Below are 18,724 nucleotides of genomic sequence, written 5' to 3'. Positions count from 1 at the left end.
AAGGACAGGAAGGGAACACCAGCTGCCAAGTACAATGAGAAAGGCACAGATGCCACAACCAGGATGGATATGGAGCCTGGTGCTGGAGCAGCATCTGGGCAAACAACACCAGCCATGGCAATTCAGCCGTCTGAGGCTGCGGGGGAAGGGCTGGAGCCTCCCCGCACCACCGCCAGTCCAGCCGCCAGCACTGCCTCCAGCACCACCACCAGCACCACTGCCACCACCACTGCCAGCAGCAGCAGCCCCAGTGGGCAGCTGTCCGAGGCTGCGGGGGAAGGGCTGGAGCCTCCCCCCACCACAGGCAGCACCGCCACTGCCACCACTGAGCAGCCGTGACCGCCGGCAGGCAGTGTGTAGTCGTTCCTCCATGGGCTGTAGTGCATCCTGGCACCTACAACTGTAAGTGTGACACCCAGGTGAGAGACTGTTACCTTGCACCCTCCAAAATCCAGAACCAGTGGAAGAAGGCATCCACTCACCCCCTCCTAGCCAGGATGAAGCACACTGGGCACAAAGCCCCCTCCAGAACCAGTGGAATAAGGCATCCACTCACCCCCTCTTTGCTAGGATGAAGCACACTGGGCACAAATCCCCCTCCAGAACCACTTGAAGAAGGCATCCACTTGAGAGACTGTTGCTTTGCACTCCCCAGGAACAAGTAGTGGGCAAACCAACCACTTGAGAGACAGTGGCTTTGCACTCCCCAGGACCAAGCAGTGGGCAAACCAACCACTTGAGAGACGGTGGCTTTGCACTCCCCAGGACCAAGCAGTGGGCAAACCACCCACTTGAGAGACTGTGGCTTTGCACTCCCCAGGGCCAAGCAGTGGGCAAACCACCCACTTGAGAGACTGTGGCTTTGCACTCCCCACGACCAAGCAGTGGGCATGTAGCCCCCTCCAGGAGCAGTGGCGTTATACCATCTTCCGGCTGCGGCGCCCCCCTTTCCCTTGAGGTGCCTGTGTTTTTTCGACCTGATGCCCCAGCAGTGTTTTCTCCGCATTGAGGCATGAGTCAAGTAGGGCCTTGGCCTATGTGATGTGGCCCTGTGGGCCATGGACAATATGGACTGGGCAGTGTCCCTCCATTTGTATATATTGTAGATACTGTTTTGTGCTTTGAGGACGTATTTCTCGCAATTTATATTATTACACTGACTTTACTCACTTCTTTTTGTCCTTGCGTTATTCCTGAAAGTTACGGGGTGGATATGTAATGTTGTTGCATCTGTTTTTGTGTATGGTGTTGGGCGTGTTGCATGTGTGTGTCACTCTCTTTTTCCTCCCGACCTCCTTTGCGTGCTAGGTGCGGTACTCACCGTGGTCGTCTTCGCGGCCGTTCGTGTTCCTGGTTTAGGAGGAGGTATACCAGCATGGGTAACACCTGTAGTTCGGGCTCCATGGCGTCGTGGTTCTTCCTTGAGTCTCCAGAGGTGAGTCATTTCCCTTCTGTGTACTGTTTCTGCCGTGCTTTTGATGGCATTGGTACCGCCCCGGAAAAGCTGGCGGATTGGCCTGTTGTAATAAGGTGGGCTGTACATTGTCTTCCGCCTGGCTGTTGGCGGGTACTGCCACGGTGCTTGTTGCTACCGCCGTGGCGGTCGGAGTGTTAAAGTGGCTGTCTGTGGTGGCGGTTTCTACAGTGGTCATAATTCCATTTTGTTTACCGCCAGCCTGTTGGCGGTATTACCGCCGCTTTATCACCGACAGCCAGGGTTGTAATGAGGGCCTAACTTTTACCATCCAAGCACTGCATCATCTACAAGCCGAAATGAAGAAAGAGAGAGGTGCCCCTGAGCAAGACTGGTTATTTGAATAGTTTTCCTGGCTACCCCAGGGGGTGACCAGACTGTGCATGTCATTGCTGCCAATCCTCATTCTTGTGCTCTTTTTGTGTTTTTTTTCTACAAGTGGGTGTTTCCTGCTGTAAAAAGGCACTCCTTAAATTAGGGAGAATGCAAGTAACGAGAGAAATATTATTAGACACCAAACCTTAAATAATGTGACTGTCCTAAAGTATGGGTTGGATAAAGTAGCTGAAAATTCAACTAGAGGGGGGAATGTTAATATTGATAAAAATAATGTAAATGTACTCCATAATATGTGTATACATAACAAGGAACTCACATCACTGTTGTTGAATCCACCTGATGTGACCTCTTCATCAACACTGAGTCAGAAATACATGGTCAGGCAAGCGCTGCAGCCAAGGCCTGAAGCAACTAATTGACAGACCACAGGTTGTGTGACACATAGCCAGTAGACATGCATGTAAAAAGGAAAAACACAGATTGAGCCCTCAGATAGGCAGCAACACCACAATGGTCCTAGGGGACTGGCCCACACAAAAACACATTTGACTGGAGGGGTGCGCGTTCCCAAATACCATAAATCAGAACACAGCACACACACAACACACAGTGATCATGCGCTCCCCATGCCGGACATCTGGACATGTTACTCATTATGTCCACGCAAGTTGGAGACCCACCTGCCCACTTTATCAGAAGGTCTGATTTATGACTCTGTGACTAGGCCTGGATTCCTTTCTCCAAAGAATGCATAGAATTGTTTCATGACGCTTCAAGAAGTGTATATATTGGCACTCAGAACCAATGTACTTTACGACAGCCATCACACCCAAAATCTGTACAGCTCTCCCAGCCTTTGAGTTTAATTAAACCAACAGTTTCTGTTTTGCCAATTGCTTCTTGTCTTTTATTTTTTAAGGTAAATCCAAATTCAAGCAACAGCCTCTTAAATGTATGAACCCCATTGCCACCAGAAATATTTTCACAAGAAAAGTTTCATACTCAATCTCAATATTGCCAAAGAATGCATCCAATTATCTGATCCTGTTTTGGTTACTTGGTCTGATATTCTCCAAACTCTTTGTGTCCTCTTCACTGGACACGTCAAGAAGAGTAGGACTGGGAGTTGGGTCTGTAGAACTGAACAGGTTCATCTCACAAATCTTCATTTTGACCTCCCTAAATTCAATTCCATTGCTCCAAGTTAACCTTCACATTAAAAGTGACATCAGGCCAGACCTTCGTAATCAATTCTTCCCCTTAGTATTCTGAAGAACTTGACGATAAAAAAACAATCAGGGCTATAGAGTATATTTGGCATCAAAACAATCTTTCCCTTAAAAACACCACTTTGATGTAAAATCTTCATTAATACAAAATCAAATTAGCCAAAACCGGAACAAAAACATTGAAATGGTCGAGGAAGCTACATATCGTTCTTCTACCAGGTTTTCACTGGTACCACTTTTAAATATAAGAAATCGGCCTTATCATTGACAAAACATTGAACCATTAAACTCTATTTAGTTCAGTGGATTTTGACTTCGGTGACAAGCATGCCATGCCTCTCAACCCAACTCTGACATGTGGCAAGGTCTCTGTATGTACCTTTTTAGGGGTTGTGCACCCTGAATATCGAGCCCACAATATCGGTGATACAGAATAATGAGGCCAAAATATTGAAATAAATATTGACACATCATTCTAGATATTCTATAACTAACTCCACATACAAGGTACATAGATGTGAAGTTAGGAATAGTAATTCTGTTCATCCCTATATGCACTTACCTTTTTAATATTTTGTTTTTCAATATTCATCCTCTATATTCGTGCAACTCGATATTGCCATTGCTGAGATTCAGTAGATCAAACCTTTCAATTTTACATATAATACTGGCATAAAAAGTAAGTTGCTTGTTTCAACAATGCAACTAATAGTAATGTGTGTTTGATTGTCATGTTTTTTGCATCTAATTTAACACACCAGAGATGGAAGATTACCAGTCCCTGAAGTTCTTTCATAAATAAAACTGCTCAAATGCAGGTACAGGGAAAAATACCTTGTGAGTTCCAGACATGGCAAAATGTTTGAAACTAGTTCTTAACGCCATAGCACAAGAATTAACTCTGTAAATCTAGTCTGTACCTGATCCATAAAAGTTTCTGGCAGATTGAGAAGGTCATGGAAGAATATGCAGATGTTTTGATTGCTAATCATGCCATTGAATGTATCCTCCTAAGGTCTGATGTATGTACTTTTTCTCCCAATGCAAAGACTGTTCCGTGCGAATACAGGATTCTTCCTGCAAAATTCTCGATTTAATGTACTCAAATACATATTGAAATGTAATCAGTAGTGTTATTCACAAGCAAAAGAGTTCCAGCCAAACTGTTCATTGGTTGTAGTGGGAGATGAGGCAGTTAAGCTCTTTCATTACAGTCCTCTTCACCTGAAAATCCCTGGGACAATGTTAGTGTTAGACTTTTCATCTTTGGTGTGGTCTCCCTTAACTTTTTGCCTCTCTTCCCCAGGTTGTTGATGTGTGCTGGACTCTGATTTTGCTGTTTTTATTACTCTGGGCACTTTACCACTGCTAACCAGTGCTAAAGTGCTAATGCTCCTTTTACAAAATGTGTATATAATTGGCTTATCCATGATTGGCATATTTGATTTATTAGTAAGTCCCTAGTACAGTGCACTAGAGGTGCCCAGGGCCTGTAAATCAAATGCTACTAGTGGGCCTGCAGCAACTAATTGTGTCACCCACATAAATAGCTCTGTAATCATATCTCAGACCTGCCACTGCAGTATCTGTGTGTGCAGTTTTAAATGTAAATTCGTTTTCCCAGGCCTAAACCTTCCCTTTTCTTACATTTAAGATGCCCCTAAAGTAGGCCCTAAGTAGCCCCAAGGGCAGGGTGTAGTGTATGGTTAAGGTAGGACATATAGTGAAATATTGCTAAATTTGTGTTTCACTGTTGCAAGGCCTGTCCCTCTCATAGGTCAACACGGGAGCTACCTTTAAATGTGATTAAAGTGTAGATTCCCTTTAGGAGCGGATGGACATGTGGAGTTTAGGGTCTCTGAGCTCACAATTTAAAAATACATCTTTAAGTGAAGTTGATTTTAAAATTGCGTGTTTGAAAAAGTCACTTTTAGAAAGTGAGCATTTTCTTGCTTATACCATTACTGAGACTCTGCCTGTTTGTGGATTCCCTGTCTGGGTCAGTTTGACACTTGGGCTGGTTGCACCTCACACTAGACAGTGACACAAAGGGAGCTGGGGTGTAGCCTGCATATCCTGATGAGCCATCTGTGCTAAGAGAGAGGGGAGGATTGATCACTAACACCTGAAAGGGTTGTACCTGCCCTCACACAGTGCAGACTCCAACCCCCTGGTGAGTGTCTGGTGCCTGGCCTGGGCAAGGCAGGGTTTCACATTCAAGAGAGACTTTGCTTTGAAGTAGGCCTACTTCAAAGGAGAAATTGAGTATAAGAAGGGGACCCAAAACCACCAACTTTAGAACACTTCTGGAAACCAAGAGGAACCTCTGCCTGAAGAAGAGCTGAAGAGCTGAAGAAGAAGAGCTGGCCTGTCTGTGGCTGTGCTTTGTGGAGCTATCCTGCAGTTGCTGCTTCTGCCAGAGTAAGAGGGCAAAGACTGGACTTTGTGTGTCCTCCATCTTGTGAAGATCTCCAAGGGCTTTATTTAGAGCTTGCCTCCTGTTGTTTGAAGTCTCAGGGACAGCAATGACTTCTCTCTGCCAGCACCTGGAGTCTCTGAAGAGACTCCTACTCTGCCCTGTGGTGCCCATCCAGCTCCTGGGATCCTGAAAGGAGAAGCTGGCAGCCTAAGAGGAAGAAATCCATGCACAGAACGCTGTGCGGGAAAAAGATAGATGCAACTCCGATCTGCGGATGGGAAATCGATGCCCCGCCGGCTTCGCGGCTGAAAACCGATGCCCGTCTGTAGCGCTACCGAAGAATCAATGCACGGAGCTGGAAAAACAATGTGTAGTACCGCTGACGGAGGCTGGGAGATCACAACCCACACTGCGTGGTTTTCGGATCATCATGCTCCTGAATTTCTGACGCAAGTACCTCTGGGCGTGTAAAAATAATGCAAGGCCTGCCCGGACCCGAGAGTGCTGACCGGATTAACACATTGCTCTCCTGCGGAGAGAAGAAACAACGCGCCCAACCCGACGAAAGGAGAAATGATGCACGGTCTCGCTTGTGAGTGAAATCGACGCATCGCAAGCCCCTTTTTGACGCACACTCGCCCATGCGGGGTTATTTTTGACGCACCCAAGGCACAGTTTCACGCTAACAGTGTTAGTGTGTGTTTAAAACTACATAAAGACTCTTTTTGCTTTTTAATTGATAACTTGACTTGTGTATTGTGGATTTTTGTTGTTTTGGTTTTGTTTTGTTTAGATAAATATTTCCTATTTTTCTAAACCTGTGTTGTGTCATTTTGTAGTGTTTTCATTAAGTTACTGTGTGTGTTGGTACAAATACTTTACACCTAGCACTCTGATGTTAAGCCTACTGCTAGTGCCATGCTACCAGGGGGGTGAGCAGGGGTTAGCTGAGGGTGATTCTCTTCTACCCTGACTAGAATGAGGGTCCCTGCTTGGACAGGAGGTAACCTGACTGCCAACCAAAGACCCCATTTCTAACAGTTAGCAATAGCCCCTAAAGCTACTGAGCCTCAATTAGATTTTGATAGAGCTGGTACACCATTGTGAATCTGTAGTGCTTCTGCACACACTTGTGGTTCCTCTGTTCTACTGAGAGGCAGAGAAGTGCCAAGTTTATACTGTCATTGCCTTTGCTGGGTAAGTGTAAATCTTTGATTTGTTGGCCCATCTGCCAAGGGGCCACCAGATCAGAGTGACGTCGAACCATCATCTTGAGGCACTGAACTGGGCAAAGAAAATGTAAATGCTCCCCACAACAATGAAGAGAAAGCCCTGCACACTGTGACATTCCTGTCTTGTTCAGAGAAAACACACTTCTGCTTTGGGTGTTTGTTTTCTATAAACTTGAACTTTTGGTGAGTGAACATTTTAAACTATTGTACCCGTTTGGAAAACCTTAAGTGCAATAAAGGGGGAGCTGCCATTGCAGCGCCTCCCTTAGAATCCCAGAGATCTCTACCATGAAAGTAGTCATCTCTAAATGGAGCAAACAGTCGGTGACACTGGCGGACCTATAGCCAGGGACTAAATGATTCCAGCTTCTAAAATTGTTACTAGATTGCCCTCTCACTGAAAAATCTTCACAATTTATACAGACCATATGGCTGTAGAAAATATCTAACATTTATTCAGGAATTATGACAACTAACGTCATTTCAAAATGAAATGCAATCACAATAGCCACCTTACTTAGGCATACAGTAGCTCCCCTAAATGGACATCAGCATAATCCAACTTTTTCCAAAGAAAATACATTCATTTAAATGGCATTGTACAGAATTATGTTTTAGAAAAGAAATAATACGATTTTCTACTTCAAAGTTTAGATAGACATGCATGCTGGTCAAAGTCCTAATGCTTTAGGAAAAATTCCACACCTAAAGCAGCAGGAATGATTTTTCTCTATAGCAATACTTCTGCATATATTTCTATATGTAGGTTGGTAAAATTTAATATTTTATAAAATGTTATTCAATACATAATTCTTTTATAAAATCAAATAATCAAATAATCTTGGAGAGAGAAAAGGAGGGCATTAAATTAAAACTTTATGTTAAAAAAAACTAGTTGGAAATTTTCACTTGACAAAGTGTAGTTCTCCAAAAGATTGTTCTCGCCATGAACAAGCTTAGAAGAAAGTTCAGTACTGTGGACGCGTGCCTTTACACTGTTTTTCAATTACTGTGTTCATGCTCTACTGTTAAAGTTCATTTGAGGCAGTTAATATTTCTCAGATCTAATGACTCATGCCTAAATATTAGTTTCAGTAGATTCACTGTTTCAGCAGTATTACTTCTAACAAGAACAAGGCAGTGTTCCCCGTGACTGCATATAATAAATGCTTCCCACAATCAGTGGCATAGAGGGAGTATTGTATCATTTTCACTAAGGAGTTCCATTGCCTTTCTACCCAGTACTGTACACTATCAGTGGCATCCAGTGTGTCTCACTACCACTAGCATCCAGAGACTCTTGTGGAAGTACCCTGCATACCTCATGATTATCAGTACTGTATAGAGACAAGCGGATGCTAAATATTCGCTACAGTGATAACATCATTCAATACCCCATACCAATATCATCAGGTGACTCCACTATCAGTGGTGCACATAGAATCTGGTGAAGCTACTCTCAAATGTACTGAACAGATCAATAGGAGGAGCTAGAGTGGAGTAGGGTGTTGTGTCACTGCCAAAGCCCCCTCCTCATCCATGTTTTGAACAACACAGATGGTGTGGGCTTTTCAAGAAAGCAGTTCCAGATGTAACTTGGTGCACCTGACTATGAAACAGGTATTCAATCAGGAAATGGTAAAAGTGAATTACTGAAACAAATTGTTGTTATTTTAATAGTCATTACATCAGGAAAAGGAACATCTGTTAAAATTGTGCTATTCTTCTGCTATGCAATCATTTACCAATGTGTTTTCTGCTCATTTTAGGATAACTTTTCTGGGGATATTGAATTTAAAGACACCAAATTTGTGTATCCAACAAGACCAAAGGTCCAGGTTTTGCAGGGACTTAACATACGGGTTAAGAAAGGCCAAACTCTGGCCCTGGTTGGAACCAGTGGCTGTGGAAAGAGTACCACAATTCAGCTCCTTGAAAGGTTTTATGATCCAATAGATGGACATGTGGTAAGTCATAACATTAATTTTTTCTAACTTGAATGGTAATCCTTAGTCTCTCATGTCATTCTAAATAAATTCAGAACATGGTGGTTCCTTCTCCAATCTCATGTACCTATGAATATATTTGCTAAGTAATATTAATTGAAAGAGCCAATAACCACCTATATTTTTAGGGCATTTAAATAATATGTATGTACTCTCCTGACTTTGATCTTATTTTCAGTTGGAATTGATCAATTTAAGCAAATAAATTCCTCTCAGAAATTTACATCTAGTATGGGAATTTCCCAACTCTCTGCCATTGTTGCAGAATTGACCATTTCCTGACATGTTGTAAAAAGATTAGTTAGAGTAAAGACATTACTTCAAGTTCCATGATATTTAGTCATGTCGGCCTCTGTAGTTTATGGTGTATTGTCCATTGTTCAGCATTTGTTTCATCTGATGTATTGCAGCCTCCACTAGAGAAATATATGTCTACCACAGATGATTACATTCACATACTATGCTATTCCCACTCTCACTGATACACAGTTCTGTTTTTGGCATCTAAATGACTGATGTCACTCTTTCCTTTGAATGTTTGGAAACCCCAACCCATCTTCAAACAGTGCATTTTTTTGGCAACTGCTACTTCTTATATCATACAGGGAGTGACCTAAAAAAACAGTCCTTCCCTTGAGCATGAGCAGTGATAAAGCACCAGCACCCAGGTTAGAGCCTTCGAGATAGCACTATTCAGGTAGGTGTAAAACATCGCAAATGGCAAATGGACTTGGCTCAAATCTCTGGAGACTGCTTCTGAAAGCCTGAAATATTATAAGAACACTGTTCAGAAGGCTATGCATATCACCAAGATCAATTAAGCACCATCCATCTCCTGTAGGACTGCCAGTCCAACTTCAGATCACACTGCAGCACACAATCAGTTTTCTTGCAAATTACAGAAATGTCCCTGTTAACTGCAAGTACAAATGATCCGCATCGTATTGCTGGATATTACAGCTATCTTTGATGCTTTCAAATATTCCATCCTCATCCATTCCCTAACATTCTAAAGAATTGAATTGGATTTACTCACAATGTTCTTTCACTAATTCTTCTCCTACTGATCCAAATAACACACGCAGCATTTTACAAGGGTACCTCCAGGTACCGCCATGTCTCAGAAGCTCACTATAAATCATTAAGTCTCCCGGATTCCATCACGTCCTTCTCATCTTTAACCTCCACATTGAATGCCCTGAGATTCTACTCATCGATAAGAACAAAATTCATCAATATGCCAAATAAAGTTTCAATTTCTCCATACTTGAAATGCCACAAACATTGCTTGCACCTTATCCAGAACTGCCTAACACGTACCTGAAACTGAACCACACCATCATTGAATTCTTACTTTTTATTTTGAGTGACAAGCAACAAGTAGTCCAAAGTTGACTCAACAACATGAAACTGGATAGATCTGAACCCCTTATGTCACTACAAATCATTCAAATTGTTCCTGCACTTCAACCTCATTCATATAGAACACATCTCCAAGAAAACATGGGCCTAGTTACAGCTCAGTGAGGAACATGAATCTGTTGCTCCTTAAATAGTGACTTTAGAACTGCTTATCAACCTCCCCACTCTCATATCTAAATGGTGACAAATACTTCACTATGACGTTTTGGACTCCACACTGTCCCTCCTACATATATGCCTCATCAAGGGACTGAAGAATGAAGATCACACCACCTCCAGCATAATGGAACTTCCCTGGCTCACCTTGATGGCACCATCTTTAAAACACTAAAGTATACAAAAAAGTGATGACTTGAATGCTTGAATTAATCTCAACCACTGGTAATTACTGGGGCCTGAACCCCAATCCATTGTTATTTTGCACATCATGCCAACTCAGTTTGGACTCAGATATATGGAAATCACTCTTGACCCATCTCCAATAGGAACAGTCCAGCCTGAACTACTAAGTCAGGTCTTCCCTGAAATGGAACACAAACAAGCCAGGACCAGTTATGTCATAGTTATGGCCTCACCAGCCAAGTACAGCTTGGTTCTACTGACACAGTGTGCATGCATGCCTGGGCATACCTGTCACACTTAGAACAATACACTAAAGTATACAAAAAAGTGATGAATGGAATGCTTGAATGAATCCCAGCCACCAGTCCTTACTCACAGCCAGATCCCAATCCATCATTATTGTGCACATCATGCCATCTCAGTTGGGAGCCTCTATATGCAAATCAGCCTTGAGCCTGCTCCAGTAGGAACAGTCCAACCCGAACTGCCAGGCAAGGGCCTCCCTAAACCAAAACACAAGCAACCCAGGGCTGGTTTCTCCCTAGTTATGGGCTCATCAGCCAGGCACAGCTTGGTTCCGCTGACACAGAGTGTACGGGACCCATATATGGGCATACCCGTCAACTTAAGTGTAAGCAGGCACAGTGGATATGGATCCACTGTCACTTTTATGATAAGTGTACTCTTTATGCCACTTTGGGATTTGTTATATTTTCATGGGTCAGCCATGATTAGATTCCAGGCCTTTGTGCCCCCTACTGGGCCAAGTTAATTACTCTGCTGACCAACACATGGATCAAAGGCCTCTCCACACAATTGAGCTATTAAAAGTTCATGGTCCAATTCCTGGGAAAGGAATGGGTGGAGAGGAAATCTGCATGAGTTAATTAACTATTCACATTGCACCGCTTGAGAAGAGAAGGTGTGAAAGTATTTTCTTTACTTTGACTCCTAATCCCACACTCACCTTTTCTGGTATTTTACAGTGCGTACCGCCGGCCCCGTACACACATTTTCTACTGGTCTTTCTAGAAATGGTTGTAGAGGTAGCTGTAAAAAGGGCTAATTTCACCAAACTTGAGGAATTGAAACACATTGAAGAACCTAGCAATGTGGCCTTGGATAATCTGCTTCAAGATCTGGCATCTTTGCAGCTCAAGCAATTAGTAAAATGGACCACTCACAAAAAGGGCCATACTATTGATCTAGTGCTTAGTAACATCAGTCATCTTAAAGTACAAAGCCCCATTCCTTTAACACAGTCAGTTCATTTCCTGGTCCCATTTACCTTATCTGTCCCTTTGTCCTCCATCACGATGCCTTCGGTTAGTCAGTTGGATCATCATTGGTCAAGTTAAATCTGGATGACTGATCAGCTGCCCTCCAGATCACTAGACCTGATTTAACTGACTCTATCACTTCCTCTACCTGTTATTTCAATGAATGGATCACAAACTCATTGGACATGGTCCTACCTGCTAAGAGGTATAAGACATTTCTGCTGGAAAAAAAATCCCCCTGGTTCAATGCCAACCTTCTTGCTCTTAAAAAGATATGTAAATGACTGAGGAGATGTTGGAGAAAGTCCTATGATGTTGGAGCAAAAGTAAATACAGGAGTTCTAGTAGGCGCTATCGTGCATAAATAAAAACAGTTCAACCTGCTTACTTCTCCCTGAGAATTGAGCTATCTGCCAACTCTCCCAGAGAGATTTTTCAGATCCTGAAGGATACTATGGAGCCTAAGTCTGCAGTCTCTGTCCTTGAAGCCACACCTCAACACAGTGACAATTTGGCTTTATTTTTACAGAAAAAGATATTGGTCATTAATTCCTCCTTCCCTAATGGTCCCATTATCGAGGAGCCCCCAGGTAATGAGTTTCTTCCTGTGCTGTTGGCAGGGACTCTCACAGCATTCCCTGAACTTACTGTCCGTCTTCTCATGGACCTCCTATTGACAGGAAAATGTGGGTCTTCCCTTGCCTCGTCCCCCTTCATATCCTACGTTAAGGATTTGATAGTATCACCCCCAATTTGGTGGATTTGCTTGAACTTTCCCTTACTATGGAGTAAGTCTCCCCTCAGTGGAAGCATGCTGTGGTTAAACCTTTGGTTAAAAAAAAATGGACTAGAACCTTGTTGCCTGAGCAATTATAGGCCAATTTCTCTGTTACCAAGTCCATCAAAACTCCTGGAAAAATAGTTAATAAACAACTTTCCACCTTCCTTGAGTACAATGATATTCTCTACCCCACACAAATGGGATTTAGACCACAGCATAGCGTTTCTTATCATGGTTAAGGAATTAGATCTCTCCTGGATTGTGGAGACTTGGCTGCCCTTATTCTATTAGACCTAAGCATAGCCTTTGACACAGTTGACCATTCCAGTCTGATCCATAGAATCTCTAAAGTGGGTATCATAGGCCATGCCTTAAAATGTCTGTGGGGTGCCGCAGGGCTCTTCCCTTAGCCCCACCAATTTTAATCTTTGCTTGCTTTCTATGGCTGATATTGTATGTTCTTTTGGGTTGTCACTGTTTTCCTATTCTGATGACACTCAACTGGTGATATCAATCTCTCCTGATCCCAGCATCAATCACTTCAATCTGGTTCCTTGTCTTGAGGTAGTGGCCAGTTGGATGGCCAACTGTAAATTTAAGCTTAATGAAGACAAAACTGAGGTTATGATACTGGGTATTGATTTCATTGAGAAAGTCCTAAATCCACAGTGTGGCTGTTTGGAAGGACTCCCTAGTCCCAAAGATGTGGTAAGAAGTCTCTGAATGTGGCTAGACTCCAGTCTCACTATGAAGCAGCAAACGAAAAAGCTTGAGGCCCGCTGCTTCGGCATTCATACACTTTTAAGAAAGTGTCTTCAAACTTTTCCCTTTTTTAGCAAGAAGTTCCCTATTATTTCTCACCTTGATTATGACAATGCTCAGAGGCCTCACTTTGTTAAGATTGCTAGCTAGCTTCTTCTTGAGATTCGCCTATTATCTAACAAGACCTTTTTGTGAAATGCCTTAAAACCCTGACTTCACATCAATTAGCTCCTGCTGGTTAGTTGACATCAACTGAAACTGTTTAGTGCTGGGAGGCCTCTGGGTAGCTACGCGCTTCACAGGAACCTAAGAATAGAATAGAAGTGCACCTGGGTTAGACAAACCCAAGCACATGGGAAAAAAGGATCAAAGCTAGACTACCAGAGCCAAACACAGGAGGAGATTCTCTTCAATGTTTTGCTGGGAAATGATCAGCCAGCTGTGTCATTTGGGGCAAGGCTGAGGTTCATCTGGAATGTCTTTTCATAGACCACTTGAAGCCTCTATTGTGAAATGTCTTAGAATGCTGTTCAGGAGGTTTGGGACATGGATGGGTATAGCATCCTGGGATTGGGTAGAGGTGCCTATCTTCCAGAACATTCCACACACCCTTAAAAATCTCTGCACAAGGGAGTGATACTTGAGAAAACACTGATCCTGGGAGTGGCAATAGCAGAAAATGCCCATCTGGAAGGAGAAGCCACCCTTATCCCACTGAGATGACTGAAAGACTTTTACTCCAGCTGACACTCAGGATTATGATGGATGTCTCCAGGGCCTGTGGCACTGGCCTCTATACACCCCCTGAGGAAGAATAACAGCGATGGACCTGCTGGAGGACCCTAAAGAGGCTCCCTAGGGACTTCTGTGGATTAGACCCTGATTCTGCTGCTTATACACAGGTATCCTGCAAATTGGAAAAAGCCATAGTGTTTGGGGAGTGCAGTAGGGAGATTTAAGACTATGTAGATGCTGTGGAATAATCTTTACCATGCAAGAGAGAACATCTGGACCCCAGGCAGAGGACAAGTCTGGTGAAGAGAGTAACAAAAGGCAAGCTCACAACAAAAGTACCTTTGTAGGAGAGGGGCCTGGGGAAAATGTTCTTCAGGTCCTGAAATGGTACCCAAAAGCAAAACGAGACCAATATCAGTGGAATTAGGACAATGGATCTGGGGAAACAGGCCTCTGAAGTGTGGTCTTCCACTGGGACTGAGCGGAAAACAACTTGGGTAAAGTTTCAATAAAAAAATCTTCAAACTCCCCTTTGGAGAGACAATCCCACAGCAGTTAGGACAATCTGCTTCATTTACAGGTTTGGTGGGAGGGGACATGTGCTTGACCCACTCTCTGAACTACTCCTGGCACCTAAAGCCTGATGCCCTAGAGGACCCCTTCTCCCTAGAACACCAACAGGTGCCAGGTGCATTGTCCACTGCCGTAGCTGTGTCAGGGGTTGGAGAATAGAAGCGCAATGCCTTGAACTCCCTGGCAAGAAAGGGAACTTTTTCTCCTACCTCTGGGCAACAGCCTAAGAGAGACAGTTTACTCCAACCAAAGGCAGGAGTAGGAAAGAGTGATGCTGGCTCCTGCAGCAGCTCAGTGAAGGTGTGCAGGGAACAACAGTGGCTGTGGGGGCCTTGGGTCTCCCCCCACAGCCACCAATCAGATGTTCACCTGGGTGTCTGATTGGACATGGGCGCTTGGTAATGAAAGAAAATACAGTGTGAGGCCAAAATGTTATAAAAAAAGAAATTGATTACTTATTCAAGACCCGGGGTGTGAAGCGGCGCATAAACCTTCACGGGGGGGTAAAAGATTTGCATACTATCTTTCGCGGTGCTCCATGAAGGTCAAGGGCACAGCCAACATTGCTAAAAAAGTATTGTGGGGTTTGCAAAGGCTGCAGCAGTCTCCTGAGAAGATCTCACTGCAAAATGTGTCATAAATCTCCATGGGGGTTACATGAATTACTCTGGGAGAAGTTTTCTTGCTATTTAAAACTTTCCAGGAGCAGTTTCTTTGCACCTCGGTTCTGGATGGTGAGGACCTCCGTTTATTGGTCCTAGAGCTACAATGGCAGCAGTATGCAAATAAAAATAAGATTCTCTGACATGTTATTCAATACATAATTCTTTATTAGCAATGTTGATGCGTGACAATGCAGGGTTTATTTTGAATGTTGGAACTATCCTCATTGATTCAATGGTGGATTATGAATAGACTAGGGTGAAATAGGGTGGAATTTTTAATTTATGGCAGCATAATTTGTGTCATTTTGAGAAATTATTACTCTTATTTGAAATTTCAGAAATGATGCCATTACATCACTTTGTGTAATTATGCACCCTACGTGGTAAAAATGTACTTTGAGTGGAGCACTAACTGTAAATTTCATATGCAAATAACAGAAAATGAACAGCTGTTGTTGACAGTGCTTTTATGTAAATGCATTCTTGCACTAAAACGGATGCAAGGTCACATTTTGTGCTAAAATACAGCACAGACTTTGCACACTCCTCATTATAACATGTTTCTGCTTTCACTAATATGGTGATACCCTAACAGAGGTCTGCCTTATTTGTAATGTCACATTTTTTATATTGTGATAGAGTATCTGAGATAGGTAGGGGGTATATTTACGGGGGCAGGGTTTGCTGGGGGTACAGTCTGCCCTGAAGGTGTCACCAAAGGTATTTCTGTCTCCCTGATTGTATGTTTTTTTAAAGCATAGTATGTGAAATAAAGTACTTTTCCTTATATTATATGAAAAAACACTGACTGAATTTATTTTTATTGATTGTTGTTTTTGCGTAGCAACGAGGTGAGGTATTAGCCCACACCATATAAGCTTAGTGGGCCTTGGACTGCTTTACTTTACTACCCCAAGAGACTCATGTGCTAAAATGGGGTACTTGGTTCCCAGTAAAGAGAAAACGCAGACTTATTACTTGCAAAGAACACACAACTCTTGCAAGTGATAGCTCAATTTCTTACAGAAAACATATCACAAGCAAACAAATCAATGCAATGTTTCCACTGGAATACTACAAGAGGGAAATTAATTAGTACACTATGGTGGTAATTAAAGCTATTACTGGCAATGAAAAATGAAACAAAAAACAGTAGCATGTCATCAACCACAATCAAAACAATGTTGCGAGCTGATGCTAAAATCGATGAAAGCAATACGATGTTTAAATATTACATGTATGATTAGTACAAAACAAGGTAGCAAAGGGATAATACTTTATGCTACAGGGACCCATTTACTACCCAGAATCAAAATATATTTTGGTTTAACAGCATTATGTAATGCTTGCAAGAAATATGCTCCTTGGAAAGTATTTATTTGGGTTCTTAAAACATGAATACTCCTAAGGTTATCTCCTGACAAAGAGAGAATTCAAATGTAGCCATTATCTACCACATGTGGCATTCCTTGTATAAGAAGACAATCTGATTTCTGTGGAAAGAATCCACATCTAATGTTGTCTTCAATGGAAAGAGGATAGCAAGGCCTACTTGAAAGCTATTTGTGGGACTAAGTATGACCTAGTTGTGAACATATCTTAACTTATGAATGTGCAATCAGCTCAGTAATTCACAAAACAATCAATCTTATGAGTGAGAAAATAATATTCTACTATAATTTTAAGTACAATGTGACCATCCACCATAGGTGAAATTGCTAAAAAGGATAAAGAATGCTAATAAAACCAGATGCATGTGGATATTCACAAACATTTAGAAGGTAGTTTCTGATCTGGAAAAAAGTCAGTGATGTATTATTGGTAAGTGGAAGGATTAAATATATTTTAAGGGTGAAATTAGCCAGGAAACACAGTAACATACAAGGATGTGAAGAGATAGGGGGTCATTACAACATTGACGGGCGTCTACTGCCGCCCGCCAAGCTGTAACTGCCGTGCGACCGCCAATGTGGCCGCAGTCCCGTGGACCCCATTAGAACATCTCCGCTGGGCCGGCGGGCGCAAACCTAGTTTACGCCCGCTGGCCCAGCGGGGATGCGGCCGCAACATAGGAGCCAGCGGTGTTGCGGCCATGCGCCGTGTGAAGTAGCACCCATCGTGCTTTTCACTATCTGCTACGCAGACAGTAAAAAGCTGCACGGGGCCCTGTTAGGGGGCCCCAGGACTCCCCTTACTGCCAGCCTCCTCCTGGCGGTGCAAACCGCCAGAAACAGGCTGGCGGTAGGGGAGTCATAATCCCCAGGTGGATTATCACCGGCGGGGCTAAAACGGCGGGAAACCGCCGGCGGTGCGACCACGGCGCTACCGCCGCGGTCATAATATGGGTCTCTGTACCGCCAGCCTGTTGGCGGTACAGACGCCACATTACCGCCAGGGCCGTAATGACCCCCATAGTGTTTTCTCCAGTGGAACATGCTTTCCACTTTGACAAGAAAAAAAACAAATTAGAATATACACTGATGCATAACATGAACACATACATTTGCTGCATTTCCTAATACATAAATATTTAGGCATGTGAGCTCTCAGGTGAAGTGAAAACAGCCACAGCTTTACAGGGCTGCAGGTGAAATTCTTTGTGATTTTCAGAAAGCCACACATATGCTGTTAACATAAGAGTAAATATATAGAGTCAAATATCTGATTGCCTTGTGAATCAAACCCTTTATATGAATGAGGAGAAAAGAGCACAGTATGTGACTAATTTAAAGTCACTAATCAAAATGTACGTCTACTTACTCTTCTATTGTTAATTAATGTTTTCTCTCTCAAAGTAGGAAAGTAAATAGGAAGATGTTCTCTTCTGAGATGAAAGTGAATGCCATATTTCTCCTTTTTTATCTCACTATCAAAATAATGTATTATACTATTTGTATTTCTTTCAAAAAACAATTTGCCTAAAACACCTTTATGCTTTTACCCATCCAGCTTGCAGATGGAATTGATACAAAGTCCTTGAATTTGCAGTGGTTCAGGTCACAATTGGGTATCGTCTCTCAAGAACCTGTATTATTTGACTGCAGCATTGCTGAAAATATTCAGTACGGTGACAACAGCAGAATTGTTAGTGAGGAGGAGATTGAAGAAGCAGCTAAAGCTGCAAATATTCATAATTTTATTGAAACCCTTCCTGAGGTAAATATATTGTTTTTAATTAAAAATACTGTAGAAATAACTGAATAGTATGTTTAATATGTTTAATAATATACATATATATATATATATATATATATATATATATATATATATATATATATATATTCACTGAAAAACTGAGTTATGGTCTTATCTCAAACACATGAAACTATTGAAATTAATGACAAGTTTTTCCCCACAAACCATAACTGGCACCCCCTTCTTTTTTTGCTTATTGATGATATTACAAATAACATCAATGATGACATTTTTGATAACATCACCACCTAAAATGCTAATACCAGTGCT

General features: G+C 42.5%; 1 protein-coding gene across 8 annotated transcripts in view; it reads left to right on the top strand.

Moving 5' to 3' along the window:
* The window catches only part of LOC138262021 (ATP-dependent translocase ABCB1-like), a 920,359-nt gene that overhangs the window by 779,164 nt on the left and 122,471 nt on the right, over positions 1–18,724 (top strand). For all 8 annotated transcript variants that reach the window (XM_069211673.1, XM_069211677.1, XM_069211676.1 and 5 more), the window contains 2 exons: positions 8,463–8,660; positions 18,209–18,415. In XM_069211673.1, coding sequence (XP_069067774.1) covers positions 8,463–8,660; positions 18,209–18,415 — 405 coding nt within the window. The remainder of the gene's footprint in view (positions 1–8,462; positions 8,661–18,208; positions 18,416–18,724) is intronic.

The sequence above is a fragment of the Pleurodeles waltl genome, chromosome 10 (assembly GCF_031143425.1).
Source record: "Pleurodeles waltl isolate 20211129_DDA chromosome 10, aPleWal1.hap1.20221129, whole genome shotgun sequence".
Classification (NCBI taxonomy): domain Eukaryota; kingdom Metazoa; phylum Chordata; class Amphibia; order Caudata; family Salamandridae; genus Pleurodeles; species Pleurodeles waltl.
The sequence above is the reverse complement of the archived record's forward strand: the minus strand, read 5'-3'. Positions and strand labels throughout refer to the sequence as shown.